General features: G+C 37.2%; 1 protein-coding gene across 1 annotated transcript; it reads right to left on the reverse strand.

The window, feature by feature from the left end:
• Positions 1-18,024: 18,024 nt before the first annotated feature.
• On the reverse strand, positions 18,025-20,740 carry ARL4A (ADP ribosylation factor like GTPase 4A). The gene has a single exon (XM_058183273.1). The coding sequence runs from the start codon at positions 20,448-20,450 to the stop codon at positions 19,848-19,850; it is 603 nt and encodes a 200-aa protein (XP_058039256.1). The 5' UTR covers positions 20,451-20,740; the 3' UTR covers positions 18,025-19,847.
• Positions 20,741-21,491: the final 751 nt, after the last annotated feature.

Below are 21,491 nucleotides of genomic sequence, written 5' to 3' on the forward strand. Positions count from 1 at the left end.
TCCCTTGGACTGCAAGGTGATCAAACCGATCAGTCCTAGAGGAGATCAACCCTGACTGCTCTTTAGAAGGCCAGATCCTGAAGATGAAACTCAAATACTTTGGCCACCTAATGAGAAGGAAGAACTCACTGGAGAAGAGCCTAATGCTGGGAAAGTTTGAGGGCAAAAGAAGAAGGGGACAACAGAGAACGAGGTGGCTGGATGGAGTCACTAAAGCAGTAGGCGTGAGCTTAAATGGATTCCAGAGGATGATAGAGAACAGGAAGCCTGGAGGAACATTGTCCATGGGGTCACGATGGGTCTCACACGACTTCACAACTAACAACAACATTTTTAAATATAAATCAGATAATTTGTTTTCATTCTGGACCTATTCCTTATTTTGGAAAGGATGGCACCTGGTACACCACTCCAAGGCTGGGTATGGTTCTCATCCTGAAAAAAGTTGCATAGCCTTGTTATAGCAGGAAGAAAAGAACATGATCCACTTATACCTGAACAATCTTGAGTTTGCCACTGTTTGAAGTCCTTGTAATTTAAAGGATGAGAGAGAAATCCTTTCAGTTTTAGGGCTAATTGTAGTTAATATTAGATCTGCCAATTTTCCTTATTATAGCCACAATTTGGAACTCTGGCAAGAAACATATTTACAGACTGTAGTTCAAGCAAACCTTATTCCATCACACTTGAAATCCTGGGTTTAGAAAACTTGGAACTCCGTCGCCTTTGACAGGACCTGGTTTTAGCTCATAGAATCATCCGTTGTAATGTCCTTCCTGCCAACGACTACTTCAGTTTCAACTACAATAACACAAGAGCTACCAATAGATTTAAACTTAATGTCAACCGCTCCAGTTTGGATTGAAGAAAATATGATTTCTGTAACAGAATTATCTATGCTTGGAATGCATTACCTGATTCTGTGGTCTCTTCTCATAACCCCAAAAGCTTTAAACAAAATCTATCCACTGTTGACCTCACCCCATTCCTAAGACGATTCTAAGGGGCTAAGAAAAGAAGGGGAAAGGATGAAGAGGAGAAGTAGAGGAGGTAAGTAAGGAGAAAGGAAGAGGAGGGGGAGGAAGTGGAGGAGGAAGATTAGTAGGAGGGGGGAGGAAGAGGAGGAGAAGTAGAGAAAAGAAGGGGAAAGGATGAAGAGGAGAAGTAGAGGAGGTGAGTAAGGAGAAAGGAAGAGGAGGGGAAGGAAGTGGAGGAGGAAGATTAGTAGGAGGGGGGAGGAAGAGGAGGAAAGTAGAGAAAAGAAGGGGAAAGGATGAGAAGTAGAAGAGGGAAGAAGGAAGAAGGGCATAAGAGCACAAACGTGCCTACCGTCCCTGTCCTTTTGTTTCTTTCCCTACATACATACATACATACATACATACATACATACATACATACATACATACATACATATATATATATATATATATATATATATACATATATATATATAAAATATATTAAATATATATATTTATATATATATATATATATATATATATATATATATATATATATATATATTTAAACTTCATTGTTTCTCCTCATATATATATTTATATATAATATAATCTTTTTGTGTTATGCTTGTGTATATTGTTTTGACAAAATTAAATAAATAAATAAATAAAATAAAATAAAATTATGGTGAGCCAAAATGCCAGCGCAGATATAATGGTAACCACAGCTGACTCTTTGGTAGAAATAGAACATCCTCAATGGTTCAGAGTTTAAGTATATTCTTTCTACCCATCAAGATTTAATGTTTTGTTATGTTGTACAAAGACTAAGACTATGGGGTCATCTCATAATTCTTCTTATTTGTTATTCAGTTTGACTGTGCATATAAAACACTATGCATTCCTGATCTTATTTCTTTCTCCATCTCCTCAAATCCTCATTTACAAGTTGCCCTTGGTTATACCATATATATCCTTTTATATCAAAATATTTTTTCTCCTTACTAATGAATATAAAATGAATAAATGAAAGCCAAACATAGTAACTAACATTAATAAATGTTAATATATGTTTTTTAATAAAGCAGCTGACTGCTGATCAAACATAGACCTCGATGAATTGTCATTTTATACAAGTTAACTAAACAGTTAACTAAACTAAGCTCTTTTTACCACAACACAATCTCCACAACAACTATATCAAATTGTACTGAAGCCCATAGTTTAATTCTGAGTATGAGGCTCTGTATTTGGAACATAACAAAGAAGAGTTAAATGTTACCCATTGAATCTTACCTGACATACAACTTAGTGTACTAACTTTCAAAGATGGCATGAATTTTAATTATTTTTGAGGATAGGGCGAGGGAATCCCTAACCCCAACAAATTGGCCACATTGTTTGTCTGGTTTCTTACCAACAACAGCAATCAGTATATTGTACTTCTGTTATTATTGTACTGTTTGTCTTACTTCATGCTATGGAAAAATATTTAATATAGACACCCTTATTCTGGCCACATTAAAGATGAACACAATTATCACACCAAACAAATCAGAGACATTTCATGGAAAGTGTTATTGTTCACAACATTTTAGAGTTTAGACTATGATAAAATAGTTATCTTTCTGCTGTTTTTTTAGCTGCCATAGAACCTTTTTGAAAATTGACTATGCAGACTGCATTAAAATGGTTTTCTTTAAGCTGTTGCAGAATTCTTTGTTGTTCTTGATGAAACAAAATACTTTAGGGTACAAGTATGCAATGGTGCCAACCTGTCTTCTCTGGGTAATACAAAAGAAAATTTGCATTCTCTTTTGTGTACTCCCCTGTTTCTTACCTGAGGATACACTCCTTGCAGATGAAAGAGGAAAAGAAAGCACAGCCAAATGGCTACAAAATCACTGCTTAATTAATTTGTGTGAATTCATTCTTGTCAGTCCAGAGTGCTCGGGATCCAAAACAGCACACACAGGCAAGCCATAAGTATAATGTCAGAATGCAGCTCATCCCACTGGGGCCAGCTTTAAGACAGATATAGACATATATAGTTACAGGCTAGGAGTTAGCAACAAAATACTTGCAAATGCACTTGTTTGTTTGATTGCTAGCTTGCTAACACATCTTACACAGCTTCAGTTTTTGCTGTGGGAAAAAGTATTATTTTCTCTCTTTCCCCCAAATGGAAATCTGACAGGAAAATGTCAGATGGTTCCTACCAGCAGTCTAGACTGATCATATGAAAGTGATTTTGACAGCAGACCAATATCCAACATCTTGTGAAATCGTTTAAATAATGTATTCCCAAAGCAAAATGTGCTCAGAGAAGTTTTTTTAAAAAAACCTCAAGATGGCAGCCATCTATCAAGGACAACCCTTTTCCTTTTCCTCCGTAATTCTACTGATTAGAGAGAGTACAGTCACTCTCAATCCTTCTCTATCTGTTTGATCCTTCTGTCAAATGACACCAAACAATAGGTATAAACCACATATGCCAAATCATTCCTCAAAGAAAAATCTACTGGCTTAGGGACCGGGTACTTACAGGACTGCCTGCTGTTACCTTATGCCTCCCACTGACCCATACGCTCACACAGAGAGGGTCTTCTCAGGGTGCCGTCAGCCAAGCAATGTCGGCTGGCGGCCCCCAGGGGAAGGGCCTTCTCTGTTGGAGCACCTACCCTCTGGAACGAACTTCCCCCTGGTTTGCGTCAATTACCTGACATTCGGACCTTTCGCCGTAAATTAAAAATGCACTTGTTTATCCAAGTGGGACTGGCTTAATTTTTTAATTTTTTTGAATTTTAATAATTTTAATTGGGGTATTTTATTTATGGGTCAAATTTGACGGTTTTAAATTTTCGGCCACTAATAGAATATGTTATTTTAACTGTTGTTTTAATTTGTATATTGTATTGTTTTAAACCTGGTTGTACACCGCCCTGAGTCCTTTGGGAGAAGGGCGGCATAAAAATCTAAATAATAAATAAATAAATAAATAAATAAATAAATAAATAAATAAATAAATAAATAAATAAATAAATAAATACTGCATTCTGTAAATTGTGTCACAGTAGAGAGAAATTTGAAGCTTACAATTAGACTAAATTGTTGATTTAATTTGTGTCTTCCCTCAGTAAAGAAGAATCAAGAATTCTGTTTCCAAGTCACAGTTCCTACAGTAGGCAGAACATCCATTCTCAGGTATGAATCATTGGAAGGCAATCCTGTTTTGCTAAATTACTTACCTTTAAATGTTTCAGCTGTATGCTAAATTGGTATGTCTGTTTCCAGCAAGTCTGAATCTTTTGTTTTGTTCTTTTCAAGTTGCATGGATAGCCAAGCCAAGGAAATAATGCTTTGTAGATATAAGTGTTCTCCTATTTTGGAGAACTGAAACAGCTTGATAATAAACTTCTATAAAATTAACACAGTTTAAATATGAAATGATTCATAATTATTATGTAAGATTAAAAAGATTCTTCCTACTTGGAGTTTCTCTTGAAACAGAAAATATTCTACAAAGGTGATTGGGACCAGAAGTTCCATCATTAAATGATGTAGTGATAAAATGCAATGTCATGTGACCACATCACTTAGTAATCATAATCCTGGCAGCCCCAACTGTCATCATTAAGTGAGGATAGTGGGTCACTTAGTGAGAACTTCACATGATCATGATTTGCAACTTCTCTGACTTCCCCAAAGTTAACGGGGAAGCCAGTAGCAAGTTACAAGTCCAGGGTGGCTTGCAAGCACCCTGATGGGTGGGTGAATAGTAGGAAGTGGGGCAGAGTATGTGCAGGCTCTGGAAAACTTGCTGCTATTGCACCCTATGTATGGGTTGATGGGTGTGCATTGAGATGTGAGTACATGTTAAAGACTATAAGATCCCTGGGAGTTCGCAATAGAATCTGTACAAAAGAATAGATGCACAAACGAAGTGCAGAAACAGAAAATGTACCATAAATGTACCATCTCTATATTATATTTTAGAAGACTTTTATTCCTGAGGTTTCATTATTCTTTGGGGGGGGAATTTAAAAATAAAAAAATCATTGTGAATTTTGCTAATACTTTTTCTATTCTTTGACATTATGAGGCATGATGACGCAATGGTTAGAGTGCAGTACTTCTGCTGACTGGTGGCTGCCAGCAGTTCAGCAGTTCAATTCTCAGCCTTCCATCCTCCGAGGTCAGTAAAATGAGGACCCAGATTTGTAGCTGGCTGGCAAACTGTACTCAACGGGTAATCCTTAAAGGTACTACATCCATATGGAGAGAAGTAAGCAGGGCTCACAAGGCTCCGTCTTAGGCCCAGTACTCCTCAGTATTTTTATAAATGATTTAGATGAGGGAATAGAAGGGGAACTCATCAAATTTGCAGATGATGCTAAACTGCCAGGAATAGCCAACACCCCAGAAGCAGGGGTGAAATGCTCCCGGTTCGGACCAGATCAGCCGATCCGGTAGTGATGGCGGCAGGTGGCTCGGAGAACCGGTAGTAAAAATCCCTGGCCCCCACCCCCACCCCCACCCCCACCCATGCCCACCCAATCGTCCAGTCGCCTGCTTGCCGCTTCTTTCCGGATTGCAAGCTTTTCCCGCCAAATGGTAGGAATAGGTTATAAAAAATGCTTTTAAAAGGTAAAAAAAGAGGCTCTGATGATCACAGCTGAATTCTGCAATGTCAGAACTTTTTTTTTTACTTTTAAAAGCATTTTTTACAACCTATTAGGCCAAACAGGTTGTAAAAAATGCTTTTAAAAGTAAAAAAAAGATCATGTGCCACAGCTGATCACACACACACACACACACACACACACACACACTGTTCTACTTACTCCATGCCTCCTTTTGGCATGCACTGCGCACACACCTCGCATTTGGTGCATGGTGTGCACTATGCATGTGCGTGTGCAGTATGTGTTTGGCGTGCAGCATGCATGCACAGCCAGCGAAGCTGTAGTAAACCAGTTTAGATTTTACCACTTCCCAGAAGGGAGGCAAAAAGGGATCCCTTTTTGGGGATGATCCAAAAAGATCTTGACAAACTTGAACAATGGACCCTATCCAACAACATGAATTTCAATGTGGGAAAAAACAAACCTTTACATTTAGGCAGGCAAAATCAAAGGTACAAGTACAGATTAGGAAAGACCTGGCTCAAAAATAGTAACTGTGAGAGGAACCCTGGAGTACTAGTGGATGATCATTTGAATATGAGCCAGCAAAGTGCAGCAGCACCCAAAAAAGTTAATACAACCCTGGGTTGTATGAACAGAGGCACATAATCAAGATCACGTGAAGTATTAGCACCACTTTACAAAACCCTAGTAAAATCACATCTGGAATACTTCAACCAATTTTGGTTACCATACTACAAAAAAATGTTGAGACTTTGGAAAAAGTTCAGAGAAGAGTACTTGGCCAATAAATCCTATTCTATTCTATTCTATTCTATTCTATTCTATTCTATTCTATTCTATTCTATTCTAAGATGATCAAAGAATTAAACCATATGAAGAACGGCTGCAGGTTTTGGGTCTAGCTAGTCGAGAGAAAAGAAAAACTAGGAGTGACATGATAGCAGTATTCCAATATTTGAGGGGCTGTCAGAAAGAAGAAGAGGTCAAATTATTCCCCAAAGCACCAGAGAACAGGACAAAAAACAATGGCTGGAAAATAATCAAAGACAAAAGCAACCTGGAATTAAGGAGAAATTTCCTAAAATTGAGGAAAATCACAGAGACAATGTGGTTGACTTATTCTCCAAAGAATCTGAATGCAAGACAAGAAGTAATGGATGGAAGCTTGCCAGAAAAAGACCCAACCTACAATTAAGAAGAAATTTTAGGTGCCACAATAGGCATGCTTATTGATTGATGGTACTTGAAGCACATCATCTTTGATCTCAGCAGAAGGGCACAAATCATGGAAGATAAATGCTTCAAGCAGCCTGGCCCTGTGCTATGAAGTATATATATATGTGATAAATAGCAACTTGAATTGTATCCAGAAGAACATCAATAGCCAGTACTGTCCCATGAACATTCTCAGACATAATCAACACTGCCTTTTCTGCTGCGTTCTAGAGCATTTGTAGCATCTAGGTGAACTTCAAGGATCATATGCAATAATCCAATCATGGAGTGACATACTATTACATGACTAATAGCATAAAACATCTCACAGTCCAGGAATGGTACAACCAGCATATCAGGTAAACCTGTGCAATGATCCTTTTCTTACTCTTTGACACCAACACAACCAGTGGTGGGATTCAATTTTTTTTATTACTGGTTCTATTGGCATGGCTTGGTGGGTGTGGCTGGTGGGGGTCATGTGACTGTGTGGGCATGGCCAACACAATGTGACCGGGCAGGCAGGGGCAGGGCCAGCCAGAGACAGTATTTGCCGGTTTGGAGAACCAGTTAAAATTTCCACTACTGATTCGCTCGAACTGGTCCAAACCAGCTGAATACCACCTCTGAACACAACCCTCTAATCATGTATCAATCTTGATATAGTAGATGTGACTCCTCACTACAAAAGAAGGAGGCTATTGCCTTCTTATCATTGTAACAGAAAGCACTGTTTTTAAAAAAGCAATTTCTGGATTTATGTGACCAGATTGTCAGGGGAGGTCATGAAATTACTAGAAGCTATCCTAGTACTTTAAATAAGCTTTAACTATGCCAATTCAGTTACTTAGACTATCATTAAAAAACTGTTTAGTGATAGAGTTTGCATTTCTTGCTAAACCATAATGTTATTTATACAAACCGAACCATTGTGATTTACTCAATAAAACATGACTTAATCACATATTATTATGTCACAGATAGGGAGGAACAGTAAGAGCAGAATTATGAGTTGCCTCACCTCAGGCTGTGATGTAACTCTGTAACTCTGGATTTAATATTCTTACTGGAGATGAGCTTTGAACACTATATGGATAACACTTAAATAAACATATCTGGTTGTTATTTTTAATCTAACAATATATTTTAAATTTGGAATGAGCATCCACTACTGTAAAAAAATATTTGTAGCACCTTAATGACTAACAGTTTTTACTCTCTCACTAACTTTTCTAGATTATAATCCAGTTTATCAAATATATAAATTCCTGAGAAAGCTTATATATCACACATCCCATGCATCTGATGAGGAAGCTTCTATTTTTTTAAATTTCTTTTTCTCACAATTTACACAAACAAATGTTATAGATAAAACAGCATATCTTGAAGAAAGAAATATATATATATAACAATAGGACAGGAAAGGTAGGCACTTTTGTGCTCTTATGCACGCCCCTTATAGTCCTTTTAGGAATGGGGTGAGATCAATAGTAGACAGTTTTTGGTTGAAGATTTTGGGATTTTGAGTCGAGACTATGGAGTCAGGTAATGAGTTCCAAGCATTAAGAACTCTGTTACAGAAGTCATATTTTCTGCAATCGAGTTTGAAGCAGTTGACATTTAGCTTGAATCTATTTTTTTGCTCTTGTAATATTGTGATTGAAGTTGAAGTAGTCTTTTATAGGAAGGATATTGCAATAGATGATTTTGTGTGTTAAACACAGGTCATGTCGAAGTCGACAGAGTTGTAAGTTTTCTAATCCCAGGATTTCAAGTCTGTTGATATAAGGTATTTTGTTTTTTTCAGAGGAGTGAAGAACTCTTCTAGTGAAATATTTCTGGACTCGTTCTATTGTATTTATGTCAGAGATGTGGTATGGGTTCCAGACGGATGAGCTGTATTCAAGAATAGGTCTGGCAAATGTTTTGTATGCTCTAGTTAGTAGTGTAGAGTTTTTTGAAAAGAAGCTACATAAAATTAGGTTTACAACTCTTAGGGCCTTTTTTGCTATGTAGTTGCAGTGGGCTTTGGCATTAAGGTCATTTGATATGAGAACTCCAAGATCTTTGACAGGGTGGGGGTCGTCAGTTAGGTAATGTCCATCAAGTTTGTACTTGATGTTAGGGTTCTTTTTTACAATATTTAAGACTGAGCATTTGCTGATTGAGATTTGGAGTTGCCAAGTTTTAGACCAATCAAAAATTAAGTCGAGGTCTTGTTGAAGGGTCGAAGTATTATTAGTGGTATTAAATAGTTTGACATCATCAGCAAAGAGAACACAATAACTTGAGATGAGGTCACAGAGATCATTTATATATAGTATGAAGAGTGTTGGTCCAAGAACACTACCTTGGGGAACGCCACTTTTGACAGGAACAGGATTTGATAGAGCATTGCCAATTTTGACCACTTCTCAAAGACTCAGTTTTTTTAAGGTATCACAAAATTCTTTGCTGCAGTGATCAACGCTATTTTCCAGAAATTGCAATTGTGTCAAACTTTTTCAACTATGAAATATTTGAGAAAATAGTAAGAATAAGAATGCTGTGGTAAGCACCTTGCTGATGTCTGAGTTCATGTTAGGCAATGAACTGTCATAGTAGCCCACCCAGCAATTACTTGCACAATTACTTGAGGTACACCTGAGTTGCCAGGCCATAGACAATGTCTAGTCTTAGCTATATATTGATGCCAGGAAAGTTGATATTTGCATAGTGGGGTCCCAATGAATGAATATACAATAATTTGAATTCTGTTCTTTCACTCATAATTTAGCCCAGGAGTCAGCAACCTGTGGCTCTGGAGCTGCATGTGGCTCTTTCATCCCTCTGCTGTGGCTCCCTGTCATTCAAAATATGCATTACAACCACCAATGTGCGACACCACTGGCACATGATTTATTGAGCTTTTCAACTCCCACTAGGCCATCCATGGATAAATCCAAGAAAAGAAAAGTTTCAGAAGAAAACAACATTTAAGTCAACTACATATGCTAGTTTTGTGGCCACTCAAGAAATAGTTAGGCATAGGAAGGGTTTTGGGGCTCCCAGTGTTTTCTTTTCTGTGGGAAATGGGTCCAAATGGCTCTTTGAGTGTTTAAGGTTGCAGACCCCTGCCTTAGCCAACCAAGAAATATGTACATGTTCAATCGAATTCCACAAACTCTTCCGTACATTAATCCCTTCATGAAGTTTCAGATAGTTCATTGCTCCTCAAATATTTATTATATGAAAGAATAGTAAATACTATTTTAATTAACAGTACTATGAATAACAACCACAGAGAGAATACAAGGCCACTCTCACTAGCGCAGTAGTGGGTTCCACTTACCTCAGCTATCAGTTTGGAACTGTGAATATGCGCTTGTGTGCACTTGCTTCACTCGTGGCATTCCTGGGCATGCGCAGAACTGTCTGCACATGCATAGAGTGTCCATAATAACATCTGGGTGAGTGGGCGAAGTTTCCCGTCGCAGCCACTAGTGGTTCGGCTGAACTGGGGCAAACTGGTAGAAACCCACCATAGCACTGGTGGTTAACCATGCAACCCTGGAAAACATTACTTCATCCCTAGATACCTTATCTTCAAGATTAGGGACTGGTGAGGAACTCAATCACCTGTTGAACCCCCAACATTTACTGACCCATTGATTTTTGCAAGTTGATATTGGCTACTTTGAGAAACTCTGGCTCAGATTCTACATGGCTTTCTATAAATATGCACGTAAAAAAAGAGTTATGGCTTCACCCAAAAGTTCTTTTTCAAAAGGCAACTAGACTTGTCTATAGACATCATCTATCTCCAGTCTACAACATAATCCTTTCAATAGTTCGAAGGCTCCACCCATCCGCACCACTGAGATGACCCTGACGACACTGATAAGCCTCCAGGTGGCCTTAATAATTTGCTAAAAGAATGCAAATGACCAGCTGTCTGCAAGGAATATAAATCCTTCCATTCCCCAGCACCCAGTCAGAGCTGAAGATGCTTCTTGGATGAGAAGTGAAATGTCTTCAAAGAAAATCTGTTTTCTTTGTCCAACTGCCTGTAGAAACCTTTGGGGCAACTGGACTTCGTTTTTCCTTGAAAATGTTTCTCTTCTCATCCAAGAAGCTTCTTCAGCTTCTTCAATTGTAGAGTCATTTTTTTATCCTCTTTATAGATTCTTCTGTAAGAAAAAGATTGCATTCTCTCTCATTTCCATCTCTTGCTCCAAAGGATATTAAGATGCTCTGTAACATTTTAGGAAGCAGTTAGGAATGGTAAATAACATCCTAATTAGATCTCAATATTTTATACAGTGCAATCCCTTTTTACAAGATGTTTTGCCAACATCAGCTTTTATGAGTTTATCAGAATATAAAACACAAAGGAAAATAAAAATAATATGATCTACAGGAGGAGAAAAGGGGGGGAAAAGGTACTGAGCGTATTCTGACTCTATTTAGCACAATAGAAGATGATAATATTACAACCTCAACTTTTTCTTTTGTATCATAATATATAATATCAATTTTTATATCAACAAACCTATCTGATAAACAAAACCAAAATCAAAGTTTTATTTTTCCATCAGAAGCACAAAATCCAGAAGTGATTACTTTTTATAGATCTTAAATAGAATTGAACATTCCCTGAATACCAATTGTACAATTTAGGAGTCCTTCTGGATAAGCACTGATATGGGAAGCACAATTTCAGGAGCAACCAAGAAGTCCTTTTCAGCAATTTAGCTATTTAAGCTTCTCTGCTAGCTATTAGACAGAATTATACTTTAATTTCTAACCTTTATTTCTGATATTCTTAGATTTACAACCATTAAGAAATGGCCAGTTGTTCTATGAAATCCACCAGAGCTTGTAAATATTTTATTTCCATCTGCACTCCTTTCCATACAGTTATCCCATAGCAAAAATTTAGTACAGTGAAGCCTTGATTTAACAGATCCCATTTTAGCAGACTTTGGATGCAGTGGACTAAATTTCCATCTGAGATTCCCCTTGCCCTTAAAAAAAAAAGGAGTTTAGATGAGGCAGTTAAAGTTACATTAATTTTACGTCATTCACAGAGATGCCATTAGATAAAGACATCATTACACAAATAATACAACATTACAAATTGCTGTCCTAGGATTAAAAGACATTCCTCCTCCAAACTGGTACATTAAATCAAGTTTTCACTGTACATCCTAGTTTTACTGCCAATGATGATGCATTAGATCTTCGGCGGGACAAGTTGATAAAAAAGTGTCATAATACATAAGAATGGATGAAAACAAGCAAAATCTACAACAAAGAACTCTTTTTACTTAGGCCTGTTCAAATGTGGATTTTTACTGAATGAAAAAGTTTTTTATCCTATTGTGGGTTTATACAGGCATGTCCCATATGTTTTGCATAACCAGCTCATTCTTTCAGAAGAATGAACAAAAATAGAGATACCATTTCCCCGAAGAACTTACGTACCATATTTAGAAAGATAATGGTGTCAGCTGTTTCTCATTTTAACACCCATTTGTCATAGAGCTCATAATCAACCTAAGGAATTAATCAATATACAATGCGATGATAACAACATTATTAATTTGTATAGTTTTAAAAAGAAATTGAATAAATTAATGAAAGATAGATCTCTTGAAGAGTCAAGAGATCAACCATTGGTGATCAACCAATACCAATTGTGGGACGGAGATAAATCTTAATTTCTTAGAGATCAGATTCATTCTTCATATTTAGAAATTGAATAGCCTAATCAAGCAAGGTGTTAACTGCACTGTAGCAGGTAGGAGGGGAGAATGCACCAGTGGAAGAGAGATTTGAGAAGACACAAGTGCAGGCTGATTCAACATCAGAGGCTGGCAAAGGCTTGGGCATCACAAATTATGCAGAGTAAAATAACCAAAGTAAAGTTATCTACTTGAAAGAAGTATGATTCAGCCAATTGTAATAAGGGCTTTAAAAAGGGGACATCTGTGTTTCTGGTTTTTTATGATAAATAATGTTCTACTTCCCGTCTTGAAACTCTGCCCAATGCTGTTTGGATTACCAGAATGAACTGTGGATTGGCAGCCGACAACTCTTTGATATTCCCTGAACTTGTGATTTGCATCTCTGAATGCTCAGTTTATGCAGCTTGCTTTTGTTTTAATTTTTCTTCAACATTTAATACAGCTACCAGGACCCGAGAATATACAGCAGAAATATTTCTATGTACAATTGCCAGAATACTACATACCACTAGTAAACATTCCAGAGGCATAAGGTTGACTTCTGAACTAAAATGGGTTTTAAGTTGAATGTTTATATGCATTTATAGGTTATGCCAAATCCTAATATAGCATAAAACCTATAGTGGCTTGAAGCCTAGTTACCTAAATTTCCTTGGGTTAAGGCAATAAAGAAAAATAAATAAATGAACAAACACAAATTAAGGCTTCTTAATTTCAGAAGATCTGCTCCAGGGTCTAGATTTTTGTCAAAAAGTCTAACAAAAAGTTACATTATTTTCTTGCTTCTTGCTTTCCAACTCTCTCTACTACATTGAAGTATATCTTGCCCTTTGTATTATTATATAGAGATGCTTGCATCTATTCTATATGTATCCAATTAAAAAATTCTACTGACTGAAATTCATATAAGACAATGTATATAAGACAATGGTAATGTATTTGATAAAGTGGACTTGCATTCAATAAAGCAATTTCCGCAATATGAATCCATGTGTTTAAGGGACCATGTTCCTTTATTGTTAGTTCAGTTGGTGCTCAGTGTGGCAATGATCTGAAAAGAAAACACATCTGGTCCTACTAGATGTATCAGGTCCTACTGTTTTGAAATCATGTGTCCATGATTTCAAAATAGCCCAGAGCAGTTTTTCCAAATGCATTGGCTTCTGTCCTTCACAATCTTAACATCTTGAACTCTGTTATGCAGCTATTAAACAAAGCCTCAAAATCAAAACAGAAGGAAAGGTAAACTGGCCAATGCTATCTTGTGATGGAAGTAGCAGCATGGAAGGATGGAAGCAGCAGCAGCAGCAGCAGCTTATCTCATCTGACCCAGTTTGAAAGAAAGAAAGAAAGAAAGAAAGAAAGAAAGAAAGAAAGAAAGAAAGAAAGAAAGAAAGAAAAAAAGAGTTGATAACATTTCAAAAATTATATCTTGTCCTTAGACATGCCATTCTAAATTGGATGTAGCATATTTTTACAGCTGTTATACAGCATTCAGTTGAAAGCATGCAGGTAACAGTCCAGCAGAAAGATCAGCAGTTCGATGAGCAGTTCTAGCAGGAATATGTTATTGCAGAAAGATTGGGAGAGGAAAGGATTAATCTGAACCAGTTGTTGATTATTTTATTAATACTTGTGGAAGAATCTGAGCATATTTGAGATTGCTACACTTATTTATCCAGATAGGCAAGTACTGTACTCTAATTCTCATATCCTAAAATACTATCAAATATAATTTCAAAAACTTTGGATAACTTTCAAGATTCATGGCCTAATACTTTTTATTTAAAAAGTAAATTTTGAATTGTATATTGTAAAAAAAGTTCTTTTTGGTTTGTGTACATTTTAGTATTGATGTCAAATTAAATCATCATATTTTGACAGAATTCCAAAAATAAGATGCTTGAAGCCAGTTATCAGATAAATAAATAATTTTATTGCTTTTAAAGCTATTGGGCTTTATTTATTTTTATTTATTTATTTATTTTATTTATTTATTTTATTTTGTCACAACAATATATGTAGGTATCATACAAAAAGATTATATAGTAAATAAACACATATATGAGTAAATATAAGGAGGTATAAGCATATATATAGGAAGAAGAAAAGAAAAAAAAACAATAGGACAGGAACGGTAGGCACGTTTGTGCGCTTATGCACGCCCCTTATGGACCTCTTAGGAATGGGGTGAGGTCAATAGTAGAAAGTTTTTGGATAAAACTTTTAAGATTATGGGAAGAGACCACAGAGTCAGAGTCCAAGCACTGATGATTCTGTTACAGAAGTCATATTTTCTGCAATCTAGATTAAAGCGGTTGACATTAAGTTTAAATCTATTAGTTGCTCTACTATTATTGCAATTAAAGCTGAAGTAGTCTTTAACAGGAAGGACATTACAATAGATGATTCTGTGAGTTAAGCTTAGGTCTTGTTGAAGGCGACAAGACCTTTGGCTCCTTTCTGACCTTTGGCTCCTTTCTGAGCCAAAGGAGAAAATATAGTGACAACTCACAGGGTCAGTCAAATCCCATAGCATTGGCCTCCATTTAAAGCTTCCTTGTGAATCTTGAGTGGTATGCAGTTACTTAAATAATTATGGGAAAAAATCTATACGATTCCTTTGCAGGAATAGCAGTGCATATATGGAAGGAAGTGACTGGATTGTTTTAGTAATAGATTTTGTTTTAAGCAAATTAATGAATGTTTTACTTAAAAAATCAATGCAAAAAATTCAGCATCCCTGTCTTAAACATGGAACACATTCCTTTTCCATCTTTGCTCCAAAGACTTTCTGAAGAGCACTGAGAACAAGTCTCATTTATTCATCAAGTTTAGCTTGCCCCAATGCCAGCTACATGGGGAATAAAGGGTTTCTCTAGATACCCTTCCCTATTTTGTCTATTAGAATTGGACTGCAAAAATATGGACAGCCGTTATATGGCTACAAAGAGACACAAAAATTCTAATTCTTTGTAGCCATTTAGTGATAGATTTTTGCAGACTAGTCTGATAAATGTAATACCTATCTTGATGCCCATTAAATATGTTAAGTTGTCCGTCACCTTAGTCAAAGAAAAGATGGCACATTGAGCAATCTGACTGGTAACGCATATGTCTAGTAGGCTGCATTCAAGCTCAATAAAATACAACTCATAGTTAGAAAAGTCAGATAAAACCTTCAATTTATTTCATCTTGTACTTGACCCATATCAAATCATGAAAGTTAGAGGGAAAGACCATCACTTGCTTTGCTTAAGATTAATTGAAAATGTATATTTGAAGTCCCAGAACAAAGTTAAATATCTTGTCATTCATATACTAAAAAAGTAATTCCTTTATAAGCAAGAATGATTAACACAAATTATAGGATGAAGGTATCGATTACAAGACTCCAGTATTTCATATGGTTTAGCCCCTTGATTGAGGTTACATAGTATAGAATAGGCTATGATAAGTGATAATAGCACAGAACAATGTTAATCTATATGATTAATGGGATGTAGCCAAAAGCGAATCTACTTTTAACAGAATTTTCAGTATAGTGGGAAACAAGCAGAATGAAAACAAAAGGTTAGGTTTGCCAACTTTTTGTTGCTTGTATTCCAAGACTTTTAGGAACAGCTCAGTCTACAATAAAAAGTAATATTTTTCCCTTTGTTTTATTGTACTATTTGAAAAGAAGCCACATTCCTCTTTTACACCTACTTATCAAATGTTGCTTAGTGAGATACTTCTGTCCATTCTAAAAGCACTTCAGAACTGAGCAAGTCATGAAGGCTGTTGCCACTGATAAAAGCATGGAGAGGTATTAGATAAAAAATTCAGGGCCCATCCTTTTTAAAGGAGGGTGGAATGGGATGGGGTGGCCTATCATGTTAATACACATTTTTCAGAAAGTTGAGTTTCCTGCCTTTGCAGGAATGAATTATGAATGAAGATATGGTACTACTACATTATAGAAAAGTAGTAAGTTGGGGATGTGACTCAAATTAATAAACAATGAAGTAACAGTACTTATTAATACATTCATATAGTCTATTCAATTTTTAAATGCAAAGCCAATTTGCATTTGCATTAGCCAAGATAATAAAAATACTATTTTTATAGGTAACTTGGCCAATGACCCCTACTTTAAAATGGAATACAAAAGCCCTGCAGTAGTTTTCTGGTTTCTACCCGTGATCCTGTTTACACATACCCCAGAATGAACACAGCTGTGCTACATTCTGCAGTGAGATGTTTTCTCAAAAAAAGAGTCCTGAAGCTGGGCCAGCAGAGCTTTGTGAACTGGATAACAATGCTCATCTGATCTCAGCAACAGTGGGATATATTTAGAAATCCTTATATCTAAAATGCCTTTTCACAGCCTCTCAAATAACCTGCCATGCAGGATTTTTCTTGACAGTCCTGAATAGGAAAAAACAATCCTGCAAAAAATCCTTTGTAGGCTGGTGAAATAATTTCAGCCAATGTTTGCACTCATTTAGATTCTGAATGTGTATAATTGCTACTTTCTAATAATTGTTTATAAGAGTTTTAAAGAAAAATGTTTTTGTTTGAAGTATTTATATGATACTGCCAAGCATAGCCAGCCTTTGGTAGGGGTCTTTGGATCATTGCTTCTAAAGGATCAGCAGCTTGTTGCACAAGTCTTAAAAAATCTCCCACCAGTTTCACTTTCCTCCAAAAAAGAAAACTTCAGCATGCCTGTGGTTCAACAAAACTTAAGCATGGATATCAAGAATTGTCCCATAATAAAAAAAAAGATATTCAATTTCTCCCCATTTTTATACATTATTCAAAGTATGATATTTATTTGCAAAATTTGCAATATTCACCTCTCTTCAAAAGAAAACTAGTAAGGAAATAAATAATAGCTAGTCACTCCCTTCCATCAACACTTTGTGTAGATTATATGTCTGGTTGAACTCCTTGGCACTACTTTATCAGATTAGAATGAGAAAATATCATTGTTTAAATGTTTAATGGCCTAGAACCAGTCGCCACCCCCCCACCCTGCAGCAGTTTCTAAAACATTAACCAGTGCAAAACATAGCTATAATCTGTGATGTAATTTTTTATTTTATTCCCTAGTGAAAGTACTAGGACAATGCTTTTATGACATAAAATATAGTTTAATTAATAGGATGCTCTCAGAACAGAAATAGACCACCATTGTTCATAAACATCATAATTGGTAATACTTTCAGGTATTACCAGAAATACATTGTCAAGTTGTGTATATGGGTCATTTTTAGAGACACAAGGACTAACCCCTTACATTTTGTATTCAGTTGAATGAGTGATCATAGACTTCAAGGGAAGAAATGAAGAACATTTGCATACTAAAATAAGATTAGAGAAATGTGCCACACCTTGTAACAGCTAAATTATTCTACAACTTAGTGAGAACATCTATTGTGTACTAAAGCTTGTCAGACCCTAAAATCACAAAATTGAGACAAGAAATTGTATCAACAATTATATTTCATTGTTATAAACAGACAAAACATAATGCAAATTGCCATTAAAATTTTAATGAGATACCAGTGATTTTAAAAACATTGTCACATTTTACAAATGTCACATGAATAGAGTTCAGTTTCATGCAGAGTCTTAATAAAAAGCAAAATCAACATAATAAAATGTGTTCAACTTGTGTTTCAATGATTACTTGGAATTGAGTTTATTGAGGTTTAAGAAGTTATCTACATTTCTATAAATATAGACATTAAGTGACTTTTAATGTCACTAGTGCAGATACATATAACCACCATACAAAAGCTCCATTAGAAGCTACTTCAATTCTTTCAAAAAGGATCAGGATTTCTTTTCTTTTTTTAAAAAAAGCTTACACTTTCAGTATTGGAAAACACTAAAGTGCATTTTTGGTTACCTTCTAACCAGTTTCTGGCTATAAAATTTGATTTTGCAGAAGTTTTTATTTCTTAACAGTCAGAACAATAGTTAACCCTCCCTATATCTGATCAATAAAATCATACTAACTTCGTTGGTTGTGCTGAAGGAAGGGCAAATCTATGTTCCTTTCAAGTTCATTTAGTATTGGAATTATAATTTCTCACAGCACCAGTAGAGTAATACAGGCTTCACTTTAGCCCTTTGACCTGCTACCCATACCAACTGATTTTTTTTGGAAAAAAATTGTACCAATAAGAAACATGTTTCAATATTACATGCCATCCCAACTCAAACACTGTTTGCATGACCGTAAACAAGAAAAGCTTAAAGCATAATTAGAACAGACATGTCATCTTTAAACTCTTGTTTTCCACAGTGTCAAAGTTTTCAAGTGTATAAAGATTAAGTACATTCTTAGTACTACAAAACATTTTTTTTTTTTACAAAAACCTGGCAGTACATTTCAACAATATTGGGCACAAAGGACATGTAGCTTTGCTGATGTTAGTTTGACTTATACTGAACCACTATCAAATTTTATTGCCATCAATTTAATCTAAAGGTAATATTGCACTATAAGAATCCTGAAACTCCTTATGGTAATAGTTTACATTTGTCTAATTGTTTGGGTTTTTTGTCTAAAACATGTCTTCTTGGAACAAATAAGCATGGTCCAAATCTGATTAGCACTGCTTTAAAGATGCACAGCTATTTCTAAATAACTCCTACACACCAAGACATGCTATATTATCAGGAAACTCATCCATACTCTTACATAGTCAATATTTTTTCTATCAAGCTGCAAATAACATGACTACCACAATAGTGGTAGTTCACATCATTTGAGTTCCAAGTAGTATTTTAAGAGAAACTAGTTAAAAGCATATACCATTCAACAAATCTTTCACATTCACAGCCTCTTAAATACTGGTTGTCTAGATCCAGGCATGTTAATAGATATTGTTTTAAAGCTGTATATTCATCTAAACACCCTACTCACACAAGCAGTAGGTGAAAAATGCCTTGAATGCAATTTTCTTGCAAAGGCACTCTCAGACATGACTATACCATCAAGCAAACCACTCTTTATTGTTTTATTTGGTTATTTAGATATCCAGATTACATTTACCCACCCATCTGTTTCCTGAACTCTTTGTACTATGTAACAAGGGAGCTGCTTTTTTTTTTTAAGTAGTAGTGCCCAAATACATATAGGGAAATGATAAAATCATCTGCCTGCAAAACTTCCCACCAGGCTGCATGTTTAATCAATCTGTACAAGATCCAAATGAGCAAGTCTGGTGCTGCCGACTTTTTTTTTTTTTTTTTTTGTCAAATACCAAGAAGAAATTCACCCCTACAGTCACAGCAGCTCATCTTTTCTTCTTCTGTTGCCTCAGCATTTTCCTTCGTTTAATTATCATGTCATGCAGTTTCTCCAGCCCTTCTTTAAGCCCATCTCCGATTATAGCACAAGTGGGCTGCAGATGCCAGGGAGTCGAAGAGGTCAACTCGCTGGTTGCCAACATCTTTTCCACCTCCGAAAGCGACAGTGAATGTCTCAAGTCCTGCTTGTTGGCCACAATGAGCACAGGCACTCCCTGGTTTTCGGAAATCCGTGTGATTTTGTGAAGTTCCGTTTTTGCTTCTTCCATTCTTTCCACATCCACGGAATCCACCACGAAGATGATGCCGTCCGTGCAGCGGGTGTAGGACTTCCAAAGCGGCCGCAGCTTCTCCTGGCCTCCGACGTCCCAGAAGTGAAAAGTGACGGTCTTGTGGTTTCCCAGCGTCACCTTGATTTTCTCCGTATTGAAGCCTTTAGTGGGCACAGTGTTGACGAATTCGTTGAATTGCAACCGATAGAGGACGGTGGTCTTGCCGGCACAGTCCAGCCCCAAGATCACGATGTGGAAGCACTGGAAGGAAGGCAGGCTCGACAGGATCGGCGTCTGCTCCGACAACCCATTCCCCATCGCAGGGGAGGGGCCCGCGGCGAGCAGTGGGCACCAGTCGCCCGCCGCTGCCGCCGTCGCAAGGCTTCTTCGCCTGTCCCAAGCTCCTAGTGACGATCTTGCTTCCCTGACAAGCAGACGAGCGCAGGGTCAGACCAGACAACTATTGCAGGGCAGAAAACTCAAGCCACGAAAGCAGAAAATCCCCATCGGCTGCTCAGGTAAAGTCTCGCCGTCTCTTCCCCGGAGACTCCGAGAAGGCACCTTCCAACGCTGCAGCAAAACCCGCCTGTGCTTCTTGTCGGGCCGCGCCTCCTTACCGTTTTACCCAACCCCTCATCCTTCCCACCCCCTCGTTCACGCTCCGCTCGCCATTGGATCAGGAAGGTCTTGTCGAGGAAGCAATTGGGCGGCAAAGTAGGGAAACCACTCTGCAGGCTCTGCTCTCCCCTTTCAGTTACTGGCTCCAACAGCCACCCATCAATCTGATTGCCCAATCTGTTTGAACCTCATTGGTCAAGGCGAAGCGCGTGAAGGCAGGAGGAAGTTGGACGTTACCTCCCTGGGGCTGGCCTGCTCTCTCCCCCCCGCCCTTCTCCCGCCGTTTTTTCTCCATTCATAGCTGTTGAGAACGGAATGTGCTGCAGTGCCTGTCCTTCTTACGCCTTCAACAGAAAGGGAGTTGCCTCCCGTCCTGTTTTCGAGAGGAAGGAAAAAGATCGCTGAAACTGAGGCAGCCTCTTCGGTCTGGCTTCAGATTCCGCCCTCCTTTTCTAGCAGGGAACACCCTGCCAAGGCTAAAGAACAAGTGTGCTTGGGCGATTTGACGTGGCTACTCCTGCCACCTATAGGAACACTGAGATTCATTTTTTGAAGCCTTGCTCTTAATCCTCTTTTCCTTCCTAAACGTGGAAGGAGGGGGAAGTGTGTATCTTCAAAGTTCATGAGGTGAAATAATGGCTAAACCATTATTTCTGCCAAACCAGCTTTTCATACATTTTACAAGCCCAGTTGCGTTAGGCGCAGTAACCGAAGACCTTCTCAGTTGGCCTCCCCGTGCAC

The sequence above is a fragment of the Ahaetulla prasina genome, chromosome 4 (assembly GCF_028640845.1).
Source record: "Ahaetulla prasina isolate Xishuangbanna chromosome 4, ASM2864084v1, whole genome shotgun sequence".
Taxonomy (NCBI): Eukaryota; Metazoa; Chordata; class Lepidosauria; order Squamata; family Colubridae; genus Ahaetulla; species Ahaetulla prasina.

Coding starts and splice junctions, on each gene's coding strand:
- ARL4A (XM_058183273.1), bottom strand. CDS start 20,450: ATGGGGAATGGGTTGTCGGAGCAGACGCCGATCCTGTCGAGCCTGCCT.